General features: G+C 41.6%; 1 protein-coding gene across 11 annotated transcripts in view; it reads left to right on the top strand.

The window, feature by feature from the left end:
- The window catches only part of FAM13A (family with sequence similarity 13 member A), a 127150-nt gene that overhangs the window by 89911 nt on the left and 18904 nt on the right, over positions 1 to 18335 (top strand). For 10 of the 11 annotated variants that reach the window (XM_068681688.1, XM_068681689.1, XM_068681686.1 and 7 more), the window contains 5 exons: positions 861 to 1044; positions 4283 to 4359; positions 5066 to 5108; positions 10262 to 10412; positions 18057 to 18270. In XM_068681688.1, the coding sequence (XP_068537789.1) occupies positions 861 to 1044; positions 4283 to 4359; positions 5066 to 5108; positions 10262 to 10412; positions 18057 to 18270 (669 nt within the window). The remainder of the gene's footprint in view (positions 1 to 860; positions 1045 to 4282; positions 4360 to 5065; positions 5109 to 10261; positions 10413 to 18056; positions 18271 to 18335) is intronic. The other variant, XM_068681687.1, reaches the window with a different exon arrangement.

Here is an 18335-nt window from a genome sequence, read left to right as displayed (position 1 = left end):
AGTCTTTAGCCCCTGGAAGGACACGGTTGGTAAAGAATGAGATGCATTGTGTTTCTTCTATTTCCTTAACGTAGTGGTGTGTTTTGTATGTGTCTGTTCATTATTGCATGAAGTAGAGGGAAGACTACTGAAAAGGTTGTGACGACAAAACTGCATGCTGGTAGATCCAGCAGGGTAATTGTGCAGGGAAAGATAAACCGTGTGCCAAGCTTCTGGAAAACACACAAACCCAGCTAGCTCAGGGAGACCCAGATAGCGTATCACACGATGACTTCAAGGTAGCTGTCCCATCCGCTTCCTGACGCAGCAGAATAGTCTTCTGTCCTAGCAGTTGTGTTGCAGTTGCAGGGATGCCTTCCCTTTTCTTGTTTGGCAATTAGGCAAGATAGAATCAAGCATTTGGCTGAAGCTCTTGTGTTTGAGAATGAGTAAAGAGGGCTGATTATATGGTGTCATGGACCAAAGGAGATCCTTGGACCACAGCTGTGAATCAGTTTCCTAAATCAAAAGCACATGTCTCAAAGGAAAATATGTAGCATATTCTTTATAAAAATACTACAGACAACCAGCAGCTAGTCCAGTTTCCATTTGAAGTCAATGTGATTCTCCATGAATCGAGTCCCAAATGTTGACCCTGACAGCTTTCTCACTGGAGGTGTACACACCTGGCTTTCACTCCTCGATGGGATTTAGTGTTTCACAGAGTACGTTGTTTGCTGTACTAGGAAGAACCAGAGATACCTGTTTCATAGGGCGTAGAAAATGTTGCCGGAACTGCGCCAGTCAGCATAATACATTTCTCTATTGCTACCCTAAATGTAGCGGGAGAGTGTGTTAAACGCTGTCGCTTTTTGTTTTAGGGAAGTCATCGACAAGGAGAACATTCCCTCTGGCTTCAGCAATCTCGAAGACTGTATTCTAACTGCTCAAGAAGTAGAAAAACTACAAGACAACTCTGGATATCTTAGTGAAAGGAATAAACCCAAACGGCAGAAATCCAGCACCAAACTTTCCGAGCTTAATGACAACCAAGACAGTCCTGTGGTAAGCTGCCGTGCTGTACTATTTGACACCTAGTATTAGGATGGGAAAAAATCTTTTTTATTTTGGTGCACGTCTGGTTCCCTCCGGTAGCCACTTACAGTAAAGGCATACACGACTCTTCTGGATTGTGGGTAACACTGGATTCTGCACTTGTAACCTTTGTGAAAGGGCATCTGAGAAGCTATTTTTCCATTATTATCCTCTTACTCCACCACAGTCATTTTTCTCTTTCCACAACCTTTTGCTTATGTCTTCTGAACTTAGAAAAATATTTTGGAAAGAGAAAAAGGATGGAATTCTTTTTCGCAGTCTTTCAAAACTCTTGTGAGGAGATTGGAACCTCAGATGTAGGATCACATGCTTATGTTGAGTTTATTTTGATTATTTGTGCTAAGTTTTGAAACCATAGGTCACAAATAACTGCTTGATAATAAGATGATAAAGGTTTTTTTATGCCTTTTTCCTACAGTCTGTGTGTTACTGTCATGTTTGCAGTTTGCAAAACAATTTGGACTGCATTGGTCTAAAAGATGATCCCTCCAGCTATCTTTTACTGGGAAGGTACCATGTATGTATTGCACAGCTACTAGTAACAGTGAAAGCTGTGTGAAAAGCCTAGCCTTCTGAGCTATAGAGCATCTCCTTCAGTAAACTCTACTAGGCTTGAGTCTGCTCTGGGTTCCTTCTTAATGTGACATTGTGTTGTGACTAATTTTATTTAGGTTACAAAATTGCAATGATCTTATGCTTTACCCTGTGCAGAGATCCTAGAGAGAGACAGATTTAGCTTCTCTTTGTGATAAAGAGATGGCAAGATGCCAAGAATTGTAGACTGTGCTTAGATTTAGCATTCAGTAGCCTACTGATATGTGATACTTCACGAAAGAGCACAGTCTGATAGCCACACTCTCACTTTGTGCCTTTGCTTGTAGCAATGGACTTTAAGACAAATGTCAGGTGCTTATTCTCTTTCTTGTGCCTCTTCTCTGTACCTGTTTAGTGGTAAAGCAGCCTAAATGGAAATTTGGCTCAGGATTTGGGCAAGGAAAGACAGTCAAAAGCTTCCGTTTAAGAGTGTATGTTAGGGACCTGCAAAACTTTCATACTGTCTTAAAATGGTTTTGGAGGCAATGTCCTCAGACTTACCTGTCTCCACTGGACTTCGCTCTGTCCCTCATTTTTGGATCATTTTTGAATTTTGGAGGGACAAAGGCTGAAAGGAACATAAAAGGATCAAACTCCACGTACAGATCACTTTGAACAAGATGATCATCCTGTGAGTGTGGTCCTTGCCGGCTTTGCTGGAAGTGTTACAGTGGGATTGTCAAATGGGAACATTGTTACGAAACAGCTTGAGAAGAACACAGTGTTACTCTATGAAGAGCAGAGACTGCTCTTTAAGCTTTCATGAATGCATTTATTTAATATTTACATTTCAGAGGCTGCCAGGAGCATGCAGTGTGTGTGTGGTGGCTTAGCTTTCTTTTGGCTACGTCTTTACGCTTCAAATAATAACCCAAGCTGGACTACTGACTTGGGTATAAAAGGACGTAACCTGCATTTACAAACAGTGCTTGTTGCAGCTTTTTCCTCACCTTTTTTTGAATTTCAGTCTTCCTGCTCAAAGCCTGAAAGAGTACGTAGGACAGTGTGTGGAACCTCTCCTCTTAGCTGTCTAAATGCATCTGACTCAAAAGCGTTAAGTCAGTTGTAGAGAAACTGTCAGTTCTGTTGGTTCCGAGCAAACCGAGCAGGAAGCATTTAAAGCTCGTAACTGCCCTTCAGAGACACAAGTAGCCAGGTATCACTAGGACTTGAAGCATCGCATCAAGCAAGGCTGGAATAGGCTGAGCTGGCTGGAGGTGTAGCAGGTGAGAGAGGGCTGTGACCAACCCAAGAAGTCTGTGGCGTGAGGTTTCCTGGGCCAAGCCACGAACCACGCTGTGCTCTGCTCACTTCCTTCCTCCTGGTTAAGGGGGACTTGCCCAAATGCCAGGGTAGAAAAGCTCCTGGTCTTGTGCCCAAAGTGGCAACTTTCATTTTCCTAATCTCGACCTCTGGTGTCATGTGTACTTTGCTTTATTTCTTTAAGAATTGTTGCAACAGTGCACCTAAAAATGACATCGAGGCAATTTTGAAGCTTATTTCCAATATGAAAAAACTCAGTACCAACCCAAACAGATGATGGCATCCTTTACTTCTGCTTGCCTTTTTTTTTTTTTTTCGTAGATGCTGTATGATTGAGTCATAGTCAGCAGAAAGACAGAGAAACAGAAGTATTACATACAAATATAGAGTGTGTCACAGGGTTTTGTTAAAAGAAAAAAGAAGTGTTCTGACTAATTCAAATTAAGGATTTGATTTTCCTGTGTATTTCACCTGCACTAAGCTACAACGAGTGCTACTCCCCATATGTGCAGCAAGCACATCATACAGTTTGAGTGCCCTATGTCCTCTTTCTTCAGCACCTTAAAAATACCAGAATAGATCAGAAAAACACCTCTTAGCTTGCAGACCAAGTCCAAGCAGGCAGAAGGCTTCATTGTTGACTTTGAAAACTGTTCCTGTAAGTGTGCAACCAGGGGTATAAGACCCCTGTATCCATCAAAGATACATCAGAGTTTGGCTTGTCTTCACAATTCTTTCTCAGGCTCTCACCAGACAACAGCATTAATGTTGCTGTTGATAGCCAAGTCAAATTTCAGAGCAGGTGGTCATCATCAGCTGAATTTCTTGCCCTCCATTCATAGTAGCAGAGCTTAACATTACCTCTGTGCATACAGCAGTCTCTTTATACTCCTAACATCTTCTGTCTGCCTGAGAAGAGACTATGAAAGGTTTTGGCGAAGAAGGGGGTGTATTATTGAAGATGAGCATAAGGAGTGCTGCCAGGGGGATGCTGTGAATTTTGGTACCTGCTCTTACAGGACTTTTACACATGACAGAATTGTTCTCTTGCTTAGTGTATCAGTCTGTAAAATGGGAACTGTAGGAGTACTCTGCAGCATTATTCTGCCAGGCATTTTGAAGTCATATGATGAAAGAGACAAAGGAAGCAGCGAGCAGTTATTTTTGTTGCAGGCTTTTTGGTTATATGTATGCAACAGGCAGTAGTCTGATTGTTGGCTTGTTTCTCAAAGTCCTGTTGGATATTTCTATGTGTGATTTGTTTAATGCCCTGCAGCTTGAATCTATTTCTCTCATGTATCTTACTGCTTTAATGTTTACTATATTACAGAGTATGGAAAGCTTTAGCTCATCCAGACCTATAGACAGAACAGGACCTGATGACATGGAAGTTTTGTCTGAAGAAAGGTGATTTTTATTATTATTATTATTATATGTACATTTTATTTTCCCTGTGGTTGTAGCACAGCGTAAGAGATCTTCCACCACAGAGTGTGAGAGTATGTTTAATTATGCTGCAGACCTGCATTACCTGCCATGTTACCTTCAAGGTAGAACTGTATGGAGGTCCTGCTTACGTCATGTGGGCTCTGCCCAGCACTGTGTGCCACCAAGTCTCTTCTCCCAACTTATGAGGAATGGTACTGAAAGCACTGGTGGTTCAGACTTGAAAAGAAGTCAGATCTAGATGCCTGAAACTGCACACTCCACTCAGGGACTGCAGAGCAACAGATGCCTGTCACACCTGGTCTTTGGGCTGGGAGTCCAGCCTTTTGGACTTCACTATCCTGTATAGATCCACTCTGCTCCCCTGATACAACACTTTCTCTCCACAACTATGTTGCTTGTTGGGAGAGGGGTATTTCTTTGGATTAAAGGCACGAAATTAAATGTCACTGTGTTTCTCACAAATGACTCTCGAGAAGAAGCAAAATAGGTACCTTAGCAGCTCAAAGTGCTGCTACCCAGTGTTTCTTTATTTACTGGAATGCATCAAGTGTACAGCATCTAAAAACCTGTGTGTGGGGGAGACTGTTTTGTTTTTGTTACAAGACAAGTCTGTTTTTAATATTTTTAATATGTTGGTTTGTGTTTTTTTTTTTCTGTTTTGTAGCAAAGAAAGTGAAAGCGGTGACGTTATTTTCAGGCACTCTCAGGTTGGTATTTTTTTTTTCACATTTCAGTTTTGTGGGCTCTGAATTGTCTTGTTACTGAGCAGAAACAAGTAGCTAGGCATGTCATTTTGTACTCCCAATGAAACGTTATTGCTTCCAGAGAAATAGCATTTGCTTTTTCTTTCCTTCTCCTCTCCTCTCTGTTTACATAATTTAGGGAGCCTCTTAACCATTGATGAGTCTGAAAGCATCTGCCTCAGTGCCTTCAATTCCCCCTTGCCAAAAAGAGGAGCATCACTGAAGTCAAGCGCTTTGGTTTGAATGCTACTGAGTTACAACCATTGTGAGCAGGGTGTGTAACTGGTTATCTCCCAGGGTAGTAAGATAATCCTGTCTCTTTCGATAAATAATTTTTGTCTCTAAAATAATTTCAGTCTTTCGTTTATGATTTCCCAGTGTCAGCTGTTACCTTAGAACACAGGTGTCATCACAGGATCACTTGTCTTACAAAACTGAATTTGTCCAGGTCATTTGTCTTTGCCTAATACACCAGCATTTAAAACAGTGGGGAGAGTTATCTGAGGTACCTCTCCCCCAGCTGTGCACCCATTTTAGAGGAGGACTGTGAAACAGATGTGGACAATGTCTGGAGCCTCTGACCATCTGGAGTTAACAGGAGGACTGACAATATCTTTTAACTACTCACATTTTCTTGTGTGTGTGATTGTTTTTCGGAGGGGGGATTGGCTTTTTGGTCATTGCTGGGGAGGGTTTTTTGGTTGGTTATCTTTTTTAAAGCCACTGTGCATTTATTGCCTTTGGAAGACTTTGTTTCTCGCAGGTATTATTTCAGTCTAGCAGGAAAAGTAGAAGAGATCATTTGATAATTGTTGGGCTCTGAGCAGCCATGGAGTAGCTGGAGTTCATGGTACACTGAAATGTAATTTCTGCAAGGGGTGCTCAGTGCTGGCTTTGATCACTGCTCTGACTGGGCTTAGCCAGATCTCCTACTTTGTTCCCAGAGGGTCATAATCCCCGTTTTTCCTGCACTTGGAATCAGTAATTCCTGGAAGCCTGGCTCACAAGCTATTGCGTTTTCCAGAGCACAGGTTCTGCAACACCTTGTTCCTCACGTGCCTTATTGCATGTGCCGTGACCCAGAGTACTCCCATTCAACTTTTAAATTAGTTTGGGGAGGTCTGTATGAATGTGGAAATCATGGTCTTAAAATAAACTCCTTAGGAAAAGTTTTAAAACTCAGTATGAGTTTTAACTGTGGGAGGAGACATAGTCTTAGCCCAGAGATTGTATTATATAGGAATTACAGGGTCAAGAAAATGTTACATTCCTGCAGAGTAGTTTCACATTCCTTGTCCCTTATAAGCCTTTTGCTTAGGGCAGCTTAAAAACATACCTTCTGTAACAAACAAATCATTCGGAATGAGGAAGGGACTCCTTACTCCTTTCTCACCCTGTCTTCAGTCTGAAGATCAGTCTGAAGATATTAGGAAAGGTATTTGGAATTTGCTGCAGATATTGCTTATGCAGACCTCAGGTCTCCATGTGGCAGTAAAAATACCTTGAAACACATGTCCTGAATGAATTTTCTTTGGTTTTGTAGCATTCATAATCTACCCTTGGAAGTAGCTAGGCTCCAGTGTGTAGACTGTGATTTGAAAAAGAGAGGTTTCTAGTACCCAGGGTTTGTTAAGGGAAGCCATCGTAACCAGGAACTGAGTGTGACTCCTGCAGCCTGAGACCATCAAGAGTTTACCACAGTGCTGCTTTTACTTTGAACATAATAACACAAAAATGTTGGTCAACTTATTAATTGTTGATTACATTCAGGTAGTGAGTACTCTGTCTGGAAACCAGAAAAACTTCCTGTACCTCCTTGTCTGGCAGCAAAGCAGAAAGAGAACTACAGAAATTTTCCATCTGAGAAGTTTTTAATCCACTTTCATTACTAAGCTTTTCTGCAGACAAGTGTATAAATTTTTGAGATCTAAATTAAATTACATTTTCAGAAAGTTGCTTGAAGGTAGATTATTCTTTTCTTCGTTAACGCAGTAGAGTACTTGATTTTTAAGATTCACTAGCATTTCAACAAGTGTAGAGAAAAATGACGTGATTTAGGATTAAGGCAGCAGAGTGATTCCATTCTTGCATCTGATTATATTATCAAGAGATGCTTAATGGTGCTTCCTGCTTGTGGTTGTAATGGATGATCAGATGGAGGGGAAGTTTTTGGTTAAAATTGATTCAAAATTTGATTAAAAAAATACAATTCCATGTGTAATTTCTTGATCAGAATTCAAAGATCTGTTTCCATTTATTTCTATGTGTTTGAGCTACTCTTTATGCTGAATCTTCTTTGGAGAAGAGGTAGTGAAAGCATCTGACCTATCCCCAGGTTATTTAAGTCTGTAGTTAGTAGTAACTGCAAAGCATGGCTGCAGAAGTAGTTTCTAAAAAGCATAGTTGAGTGCCCAGTTTTAAGATTTTTGTGGTCATTCATGTAAGACCTGCAATGCACCGTGACTGCCAGCTGCTACTGAGATAAAGTCGCTGCCCCTTTGGTTTATAAGAAATGATGGTACATCTTTACCTAAAGCACAGTAATTCTTCCTTGATTTTTGTCCTGGAGGTTGAGAACTGGTAGCATCAGTAAATCATTTAGAAAATAAGCGATATACAGAACCCTGAATTCTCTACCAATCCATGGATTTTGAGTGTTAATGCAAAGAAGATTAAATATTTGCCTTCTTGTGTCTCCCTGGGTTTACACCACCATTGTTCTTCAGAACACTTATGATTTATTCATTATATTAGAGACTGCATCAGTGAGCAAGTGAGCAAAGAAGGGACAGTAAGTGCTGCAGGCACAGCACAGGCCTCTTCTTAAACAGTCTTTAAATATGTCCAACAACTGAAGTGCCTTTAGAAGGAAGAAGATGTGGATATAATCTTCCTAGCGTACCTGTAATGGAAATGTGTACACATCTGGAAAAACATTCTTATATCTGCTGAAAATATTTTTTAAGAGTCTTGATAAGTTAGCAGATTATACACTCATTTTAGGAAGACATTTAATTAGTATCAGTGATGGTGACAAGGTAGTATTTTGAGGTTGGTCCTTTTGAAACTGTTAAATCGTTAACATTTAGGTAAGCTCTTCACACTTCTTAGGTACTATTCTTAATAACATCACTTTGAAATTTATTACTTGATTTCTTTCATGTTTAAAATACTGTGCTGGTAACTTAAGTGCTGTTTATAAACTGGTACAGTTTGTTCTTTAGCAAGTGCAAAAGACTGCCTGTTTCTGGCCACTGGCCACTCTTTCTGTTTATAATGTACACTGACTATTTAGATCCTGGCAGGAAGAGGGGGAAAAAAAAAGACTTTAAAGAAATATTTAAGTCCTTCCAGCCTGGAAGCAGCTTAAAAGATGTTGAATGGTGAATTAGCATTTTTCCATGTACAGCTCAAACAATAAACACGTTTGTAATCAGATTTATCGTCAAGCCCTACAGGTTATTAGTGCTTGGCAAACTGTCATTTAGGGTTTCCTTTTGTTATAGTGTTTTTAAAAGGTGATTTATTGAAAAAAAAAGAGGAAAGAAACTTTATACAAATACAACGCAAAACACTATTTACTAATACGAGGGTGTTCATCATCAGGCTTTTGATGGGATTGCATCCAAATAAACACATTCCTTCATATGATGTGTGAATTGAGCAGTTTTTTCCCCTCTCTGCATGGAGCTTACTTGTTTGTCTCAGCTCAGAGAAAAAAAAAAAAAAAAGAAACAACACACTGGTTTTATGGAAATTAAAAAAAATTAAGCACGCCTTACTGACATGTATTAAGGATATTGATTTGGTAGAGTTTGGCCATGGGTTTACAAGAAAAATATGTCCAAATCTAGTTATTTTCTTTAGATGCATTTTCTTCACACATAAGCAGTTTGTAACTAGATTATCAACATACCTATGGGGAAAAAATCTGCATGTTGCTTACCTGCTAGACTATATTTCAGAGAGTTATTCCTAAACCATCCTTACCAAGATCAAATACTTTACGTAAAAACGTAATGCCATCCATTTGGCTGGCTGTGTGTCTGTTGGGTGTATGCATGTCACACTATGTGTTTGTGCATGTGCTTTATGCTTCCTGTTCCCCGCAGCCCTCCGCAAGCCTTTAGACCTCGTTTGCTGGGCTGTGACAAAGCTGCTTGTGTCCCACAGCGCTGTTCTAGGCGCTGCGGACCTGGGGTGTGCGATCGGCCACGATCTCTGCATAAAAGCACAGCACGCGTGGTATGTGCGGGCTGAATAGTGGAGGGACAAACAGCAGTTGCTTCTAGGTAGCGCTAAAGCATGAATCATTGACTTGACAGCAATTCTGCCTGTTTTTTTCTGAAGTCATTGGATGCTTGTGTGAATTTTTTGGCAGTTTCCCAGAGTCCACACTGCTTCCAGCTGAGATGCCAAACCCTACTGCCGTTTGGATTTGCGCAACACTGCTTTAATACCCAGAGCTCCTCCATAAATAGTTCTGCTCTCCCCACGCCCAGCTAGAAAACAACCACAGGAAATCAGGGAATGTGCAGCCAGCACAGCTTAGCTGGCACTAATTGATCTGAGCCAGCACAGCCTGCATGAGAGCGGTCATGTACGTAGCCTGCACGTCTTGCTGTCTGGGGCTGCTGCCTCGGGAGCTCCGGTGCTTGCTTTTTAGAAGACACCATATTGCCACAGCCTTGCAGCAGCATTTTTGTTGTTGTTCCAAGGAGTTGCACTGCTGTAGGAGCTCTGCGCAGCCTTCCCCTCCCTCTCCCTGCCTTCCTCCCTCCCTTTTCATCCCAATCGATTAGCGGAGGCTTTTTCAGCTGTATGCCATTGTCAGGGCAGACAGTCTTGGGAACTTGCTGTGGCTTTCTAAAGAATTTAACATTCAAGGAAAACGGATGGACAAATGTTTTTACTGGTGTGAATCAGCAATTAATGCGTAGAGTTCACCGAACAGGGGATTTAGATTTAGAGCTGAAAACATCGGGGTCTTTTTATTTGGATCTGTTATGTTAAAGGCATGAACTCGCTGCCTCTGTGACAGCAGGTGTTTGGTTTTTTCCCCTCTTCTTTGCCCTGAAACATTTTTTTTTTCTCTTGTGGGTGTTTGGGGAATATAGCAGACTTCAAATATGAAGATTCAAGAGCATCCAAGCATTCCTGAAAACAAATTGCAAAGAAATCAAGATGCTGATGAGCAGGAAAACAGCTTTGGGTCAGAAGTGCCTCGGCTGGATTTGACAGCACTGTGCGATGACAACAACTGGGAAGGTAGGATTTGTGTGATGTGATGGCTGTTCGTGTGAGTAAAAAGAGAGAGGGAAACCTGAGTGGGCTGGATATATCTTTATGTGCTCATGTTCCCTTGCCAAAAACAACAGGAAAATAGTTTTGTCCTGAATATGGAACTGAAAGTTTGGAGAAACTAGCAGTGAAATTCTGGATGGGTAGCAATTCTAGTTGTTACTTAGAGAAAGAAAATAAATTGTTTCATGATTGAAGTTGCTTTAATGTGTGCTTTAATGGTGCTGTATGTCCCTGTGTGCTTCAAGATGACATTTATTGGTGGCTGGTTACTTGACTGCTAAGCTAGAGTACTTCAAAGAAACCGGGTATTTCACAGTCTGAAAGGAAGTTCCTTCTTTCTCCATTTTCTTCCACTTCATTTTAATCTTGATTTCCAAATAATGAATGTGATCTGAAAACTACAGCTGGAAAAAAGGCTACCTAGTGCTCTGTATCTTGATGACTCTTATGAACGACTTTGTTTTGATGTATGCTGTGAAAAAATTCTGATCACGAGCTCGAAGGGCAATGCTTAATTGCTTGTGGTTAAAGTTATTTTAATATTGTTTCTTGGCACCCATCTCCAGAGTGTATGCTTGCTTGGCTGTTTGCACTGACTTAGTTAAGAGTGTGAAATATGGGTTCAACTGCATGGGTATCATGAACATTCATTTCATTTGAAATAAAGAGGAAGTAAAGGTGTCCACCTCTGGGATCAACACCTTTTGCAGTTACTGGGTATGGCTCTCTCCTGCGTACAAGCAAGAATTGTTGTGCTAGTTTGTGCTTTAGGGGTAAAAGAGAGGCTTTGATGGGGAAGAAATAGGAAGATGCAAGCATTGCATTTTAATAATCAAAGCAAGAGAGGGAAAAATTGTATCTGTCATTTACTAATTTAAAAAAAAAATCCCTGAGGAACACTGAGAAGTTAAGTTCTCTGTTCCTGTCTCCACAGTGTACGTGACCTGGTGTGTTTTGCCTTTCTGTCTAGTTATGACACCTTGGGCATGAGTAAAGAAAACTTGCAGCCGTGGCCACTTTTGATTCAGCAAAGCAACTAGTCACCAGGGACGGAAGAGAATTTCTCCACTTGCTTATTAGGAGGGGGATCCCCGGGATGATATCACCAGGGCTGTGGCACGGCTGATCAAAGCCCTGTGCTGGCTGCCTTGTGTGTTTGCTGAGACACTAAACAGCACTGCCCCTTGGGGTCTCAAGCCAGGGTGAGCACAATTGTGTTCCCAGAGGTGATGTGTGGCTTCAGCTGTCACATGAACCTTTGGAAATACTCTTTTTTTTTTCTTTTTTTTTTTTTCCTTTTTTTCTTCCTGGTGCATGCCTGTAACTACCAGTGTTATTAATGGGAGTCTTAATGGATGTATGAAGGAGAGAATACAGCTCCCTTCTGTTTGCCAGAGGCTTTCCCATTGTATGAACTACATTGTACCCTGGTACAAACCCCTCTTCATAGGCATGTTCTTATATTTGGCTTCCAGCTTTCTTGCAGTGCAAATATGAAACGGGAATATGAACACCTTTGATTGTGTTTGAAGCGTGCTTCTTTCAGATTCTTCCTTTCTCCGTTCTGCTCAAATGTATTTCACAAGAGGAAGAGGTGGGCAGTTGCAAAAGAACCAGCTGTCTAGGGTGAGAGAGATGTCATCTTGTAAAACCCTTGCCTACCAAATCACCGTTTTGTTGGTGCAGGTTAAGGTGCAGCAGAACAGTGACTGCTGCATCTGAGCAAGGGAAGACAGAATCTTTCCTAGCTGTGGATCTGAAATGAAGCTTGCAGAAGCCAGATCAGGTTAGGTGTTAGCCTCAATTTCGAGATTACTCCTACAGCTAATGGCAGAGACTGTTAGTGAGACTGGCTTTGCAGTGCAGGGTTGTACCACTCATCCACAGCTCCAGGAGTCGGGGTATCTTCCCTTCCCCTGCCAACCTGTGTCACTCAAACCTTTACACGTGGTGTCATCAGGGTCCATGCTGCATCTCTGGTGCTATCCCCAGTGAAAATAGTGAAGATTGTGCCTTCAAATGCAGTACTGATAAGTTATTTATTGCTTTTCTCTAGTGAATTCAATTGATCCATCTATCAGGAAATACCCGTTCCCCCAGGACATCACTGAGCTGACTTCTGGGGGCAGGGTCCTCTGTATAATTACTGCAGGAGATGTAGACCATGTAGTGACCAGTGCAGCTGCTGGGCCCTTCACAAGTGGCTGTTGATAACAGCTGCCAGTTGAGCTTGCGGAGCCACCTGCCTTTTATGTTATTCTAGAAATAATTATTACCTTTTTTTTTTTTTTAAGGCTCACTGCATAGTCAGATCTGTTCACAAGAGAAGAGATTTGCTATGCTTCTACAGGACATGTTCCCCCTTGCATAAAGCTGAGGACAGAAAAAATTGCTTCCTGCTTCCTCAAATGCACGGGCTCACGTTGCCACATGCAGAGTGCAGCAGCAGCAACCTGACCCACCTCTTGCACTGACCTTCTGCGTCAGCCTTGCCTGCTGCTATGTATAGGGGTTTATGTCCTGTAATCCGAAGGTACGATGCAGCTCACAAGGTATAAAGAGCATCCCAGGCACATTCAAGTGCTACGCACTTAGCCTAGGTGTATTTCCGATGATCTGAGAGAAGGATTTTACTGGTGTGCGTTCAGCAGCTGCAAATCAAATCGTTTTTATTCTCAGGGTGGATGTGAACTGGGCTGTCTCCATAATAGGTGCAAAAGGGAAGCGCGTGCCAGAGGCATTTCGTGAGCAGTCACCTTGACCTAGCAGCTCACCTCTCCCGCTGCCAAATGGAGGCTGAACCGGGTCGTCTGACTGCTGGGCCTGCAGACTGAGCCTGTCTGACAGCTTGCAAGTGTTTCCAGAGCTACTTCCGTAGCAAAGGTTTTAATTGTCGTAGGTTGTGATTGAATCAAATACAGTGAGTGGGAAGGACACAGTGTTCTCTTAGAGTCCAATGCTATTGTGTAGAGTTCTTACCAAATGTTACTAATTCAAGCAGAGATTTTGTTATCCTATCCCCAAGGAAAATCTGGAAGTATGTTGCTCTCCAGAAAGGCGACAGGCCCTGTTGGGAGCTTGCAGCTGAACAGACAGTTCAGTAAATTGATACGCTGTGTGTGATTGCTGCCTTCACCACCTAATGACTGACATTTAAAAAACAAAACAAAACAGTTCTATAGATGAAATTTCAATCAGTTTGCAGAGTCAAGAATTTATGAAAAAATAAGCAGATGTTTTTCTTCTATTTTTTTTTTTTAAATAAGAATAGAAGCTGGAGTTTTAGATGAATAAGTATTCTCTTCAGTGTTGAGAACCCAAGTGTTGCGGCACTGAGACCCTGAGGGTGAAGCTGATCTACAGATAGTTTTGGGACTGACTTAACTGATGCTTTCCCATGAAAATAAAAACAGAATAACAAGAAGGAAAAGAGTATAGCAACAGCTAAGGACATTTGGAATTGATTTTGACATTAGGCTTAGATACATCAGTGTATCTATGTGTAACAGACTAGCATAAGAAATCAAAAGGTGATAAAACATTGCATTTTTATCACCATGTCTAAAAATTAATAATTGCATTGATTGCAGACACTATTTTATAGCATCAGTATTTTTTAAAATATTTTTCATCGTTTAGTGTGGTTTACATTATTATCAAAATGCAGAATTGGCTTATTAGCTGAGAAATGTTTCATCTCACAGAAAAGTCATGGTAGCACTGTATTTGGGCTACTCTTGATATACTTAGGAAGAATACTGACAGAACTGTCTGAGGATGTTTTCAAGCAATTAGTTGTGAGATATAAAATGGGTTGTTATTGAGCAAGTGAATGTTTTGAAGTTTTGAATTGCTTTGATTTATTATGAGAGGTCTCTGGGGTCTTTCAAGTGGCTTTTAATACTAGGATCTCAGGTATTGTAATTAGTTTAGGCTTTTTAATCCCTCCAGACCTACTTCAGCTTACAGCGTCTCTGACCTTAGCCCTTTGGCAGACAGGTGTGTGTAAAAGCAGCGTATCAGCTCTGTGGCTGCAGAGAGGAGCACACAAGACCCCAGTGGTATTTTGCTGCTGCACCATGAGCAGATGTGTGTTGGCATGCCCCTCTGTTCATCATGCAGCCCCTGGTAACCCTGTCACAAATAAATAGGATAATGAATTAAAAAAAAATAAAAAGTTTTGGACAGCAAGACAGAGCTGACCAATATTAACCTCTGTTAAATTTGATCAAATTCATCTATATTCCTTCATGCATGATATAGGTTTATTAATAACTCCAGTCCTTTATGCGGCAGGTTGGTAGAGAGATGGTGTTGCAACAGATGTATGTATGCCTCCGGAGCTGTGCAGAGCAACACCTGGCAGATGGCTGACAGCTTTGTTGAAAGATGAGCTGGTTGTGGGATTTTGAGAGGCCCTGCTGAAGGTCTGCAAGCTCAATGGCAGTATATTTCACTTCTGTGACAACTTAGGAAAGGCATACCTAAAAGAAATGCAGTAAGAGTCTACACAAGAAAGGGAATTTTCTCTGTGCTGGCACAGCCATGATGATTAAATATTCCCCAAATTATTTAAGTTTTTCATTAAATGCTTTTGTTATGGAAAAATCAAGAAAATAAAGTACATCGAATATAGAGATATTGGACCAACAAAGGACATCTTGTAGGTGGGGTCTATGAGACCTTCTTGCTCCAGCTACAGGAAGCATCTCGCTCACAGGCTCTCATCCTCCTGGGGGATTTCAACCACCTGGATGTTTGCTGGGAAAGCCACATGGCAGGCAGTAAGCAGTCCAGGAGACTACTGGAGTCCACTGAGGACAAATTCCTCATCCAGGAGTTAGACAGAGCAAGCAGAGGAGAAGCATTACTGTACCAGGTACTCACCCATGCAGAAGAGCTCGCTAAAGAGGTTAAGACTGGAGGAAGCCCAGGTGGCAGTGAGCACGCCCTGGTTCAGCTTGTGGTCTGAAGGGATACGGGCCTGGCTAAGAGCAAAGTCAGGATCCTGAACTTCAGAAGAGCCAACTTCCAGCTGTTCAAACAATTAGTGGATGAGATCCCATGGGACACGGTCCGTAGGGACCTGATCTAGTGGGTGGCATCCCTGTCTGTGGCAGGAGGGTTGAAGTTAAATGAGCTTTAAGGTCCCTTTCAACCCGAGCCATTCTACAATTCTATGGCTAGAAAACTGAAAGTTTCTTCTCAGCAAGAGAGATCCATTCAAGACAGAAGACAGGCAAGGGTAACTGCTCTGTCAAGTCAGTGGCAGAAAAAGGGAAAGCGTTTACATCCTGTACTGAGGTTTTTATTCTTCAATTAGCAGAAAGGGTCACAACATTAGCATTTATAACAGATACCTTCACACCTGAACCATTAAGTCCAAGAATTTAACAGCCTTCAGAAAGGGTTTTAAAACTTTGATACATATCTCATGGATAAATAAATAACGGAAGATATAGTATCTTGTGTTAGATGAGATTTGGTTGATTATGCAGTGTCTGAAGCTGCTTACCCTTAGTGGGTCACTATTTATTTGTACAATCCAGCAATTCTGGTGCTTCCAGCTGAAGCATCTGGCACCTCACCAGTATGAGGAACAAGACAGTTGGACTGTAACTCTGATCCAGTTCAAAGTCTGATGCAGATCAGATCCATAATTCTGAATACCTAGATATGTTCCTTTATCGTTTATTTTGTTCCTTTTGTTCATATGATGCTTTATTATATGTTGGGGGGGAGGTAGTGGGAAGGGGTGTTACTCATTTTGCATCCAGATAAGATTTGTCTTCTAAATGCTTTTCATCAGCAAGGGAAACAATTTACCCCTAGATTCTTGCTTTCTAGGAGTGAGGCTTAAAAACAGCTGATTTTATATAGTAGTCATTTCTTCTGCCTAGTCTCAAATTTATTATTTCCTTTTCAGATTTTTCTTCCTCTCCTTTGAAACACTTTCTTTGGGTTGTGAATTACTACTTTGGGGCAGGACACACAGACACACACAGACACACAAGTCAAATTTATCAAATTTCTTCCTTTCACGTTATCAGCCATTATTTTCCTGCAAGAGATCTTGTGAGAACCTGAAATTATAAGATTCGGGGAAGGGTCTGACACCAAGGTATCACAGTTTGGATGAATGATTTGCCCTTCATTTTCCGTTTGCTCCTGCTAGGTACCTCGAGGAAAAGAAAGACATTAGGAACTGTCAAGGTGAATGCAGCTTAGAAAAAACTTGCCTTACATCTAAGAGAAGTGTAGGCTACATGATGTTTCTAGTCCGTGGCAAAGCAATCTCCATGCATTTGGGTTTTGCACACCTCATTGAGATAGCCTCTGCAAGCCACACTTGTATGTGCCAGGTGTGTGCTTTGCTTATCACAACACCTGAGGAGAGGCTATTTTGCAAGAACATTGAGCCGTCCATTTTCCAGTAACTTGTCAGCTTGCATTCAGCACCAGTCTCTAAGCAGAGGCATGTGGTTTATATACTTGTGCTGAGGAAGAAGAGAAGGAAAGTAACACTCGATGCAGCAAAATACCACCGAGCTTGTCATTACCGAATTTTGGTTGATCCAGATCTTGCTGTGCGAGTTGTACCTGGAGGAGAGCAGCACAAAGATTCTTTAAGGAAATCCTTATACAGTCCACTGTGACAATCTTAACCTTGTTCAGCAAAAGGAAATACTGTTTTTTTTCTTTTTCTTTTTTTTTTTCAAAAATTGTTAACTTCAAAAGCCCCCTTCTCTTCATGGAACGAGAATAAGACACGCTAGGCGCAGGAAATAATGAGTCCATAGCTGTGTGACTGGTCTGTGAGTTTTCTATAACTTTTTTGTTTGGTTTTGTTATTTGACTCTGGAACTATTTGTTAGGTTTATAAGTTCAAGGCCTGCCTCTTAAACTGTTTAATCCTGTGGCGCTAAGTAGGAGCATGCAAATCAGCTTAGTAAACTATCCGAACACAAAATGTTACACTCCTTATGGCATCTGGAGGGAGCGATCACAAGATTGAAGTGAATGCTTGCTGTGGACTCAGCTATGCTAATCAACAATGCTAAATTGGTTTTCCATTTCGCTCCCACCCCACCATCTCCCTGTACAGCATTGTTTCCACTTTCAGCTTGCTAAATCATCCAGAGGATTGAAAATTTCCTCGCTTTTCGACCATGCCACGGGTTTAAGCAGCAGGTTTGCATATGAAATTTTGTATGTCCTGAAACTGAAAAAGTTCCTCCTGTAGCCAGCTTTATCCTGCCATGTGCCCCTAATTCTGTTTGGAGTAATTGTTTCCTGAAAGGTGCTGGCTGGTGACAGCCTCTCTTGGTATCAGCCCGTGGTAATTACTGTCCAGATTATTGGTAGAGTTTTATGCTGTGCCTAGAAGATTATTTATGCTTCTGTAGAGTATCCACTGTGACCAGGCAGTGTTGTTTTGCATTTCTTTGCACACGGGGAGATGTGAATAATGACCCAGAGAATGCCTGGCGACAAGGAATCATGATCTAGTCCGAACGGGTTGGGGTACGGTGTTAGAAAAGTTGCCTGGAGTCTGTGGTACCTGTAAAACAAAAATGATAAAACCAGTCTTTGTCTTACTGTTCCTAGAGCCCATCCCTGCTCTTTCCTCATGGCAGCGAGACAGCTTAGACTCAGATGAGGCTCGCCTTTCCCCGCAGGCTGGTCGCTTAATTCGCCAGCTTCTGGATGAGGACAGTGATCCTATGCTGTCCCCTCGCTTCTATGCCTACGGACAGAGCCAGCAGTACCTGGATGATACAGAAGTGCCTCCTTCCCCCCCCAACTCTCATTCGTTTATGAGGTGAGTTGTGTTTTCCCTGTGCTGACTTTCATCTGGCTGTAAAGGGTTTGTGCAGTTGCAGCAAG

This window comes from Anas acuta, chromosome 4 (assembly GCF_963932015.1).
Source record: "Anas acuta chromosome 4, bAnaAcu1.1, whole genome shotgun sequence".
In the NCBI taxonomy this organism is placed as follows: domain Eukaryota; kingdom Metazoa; phylum Chordata; class Aves; order Anseriformes; family Anatidae; genus Anas; species Anas acuta.
Note: the sequence above shows the minus strand (reverse complement) of the source record. Positions and strands in the feature narration are given on the sequence as shown.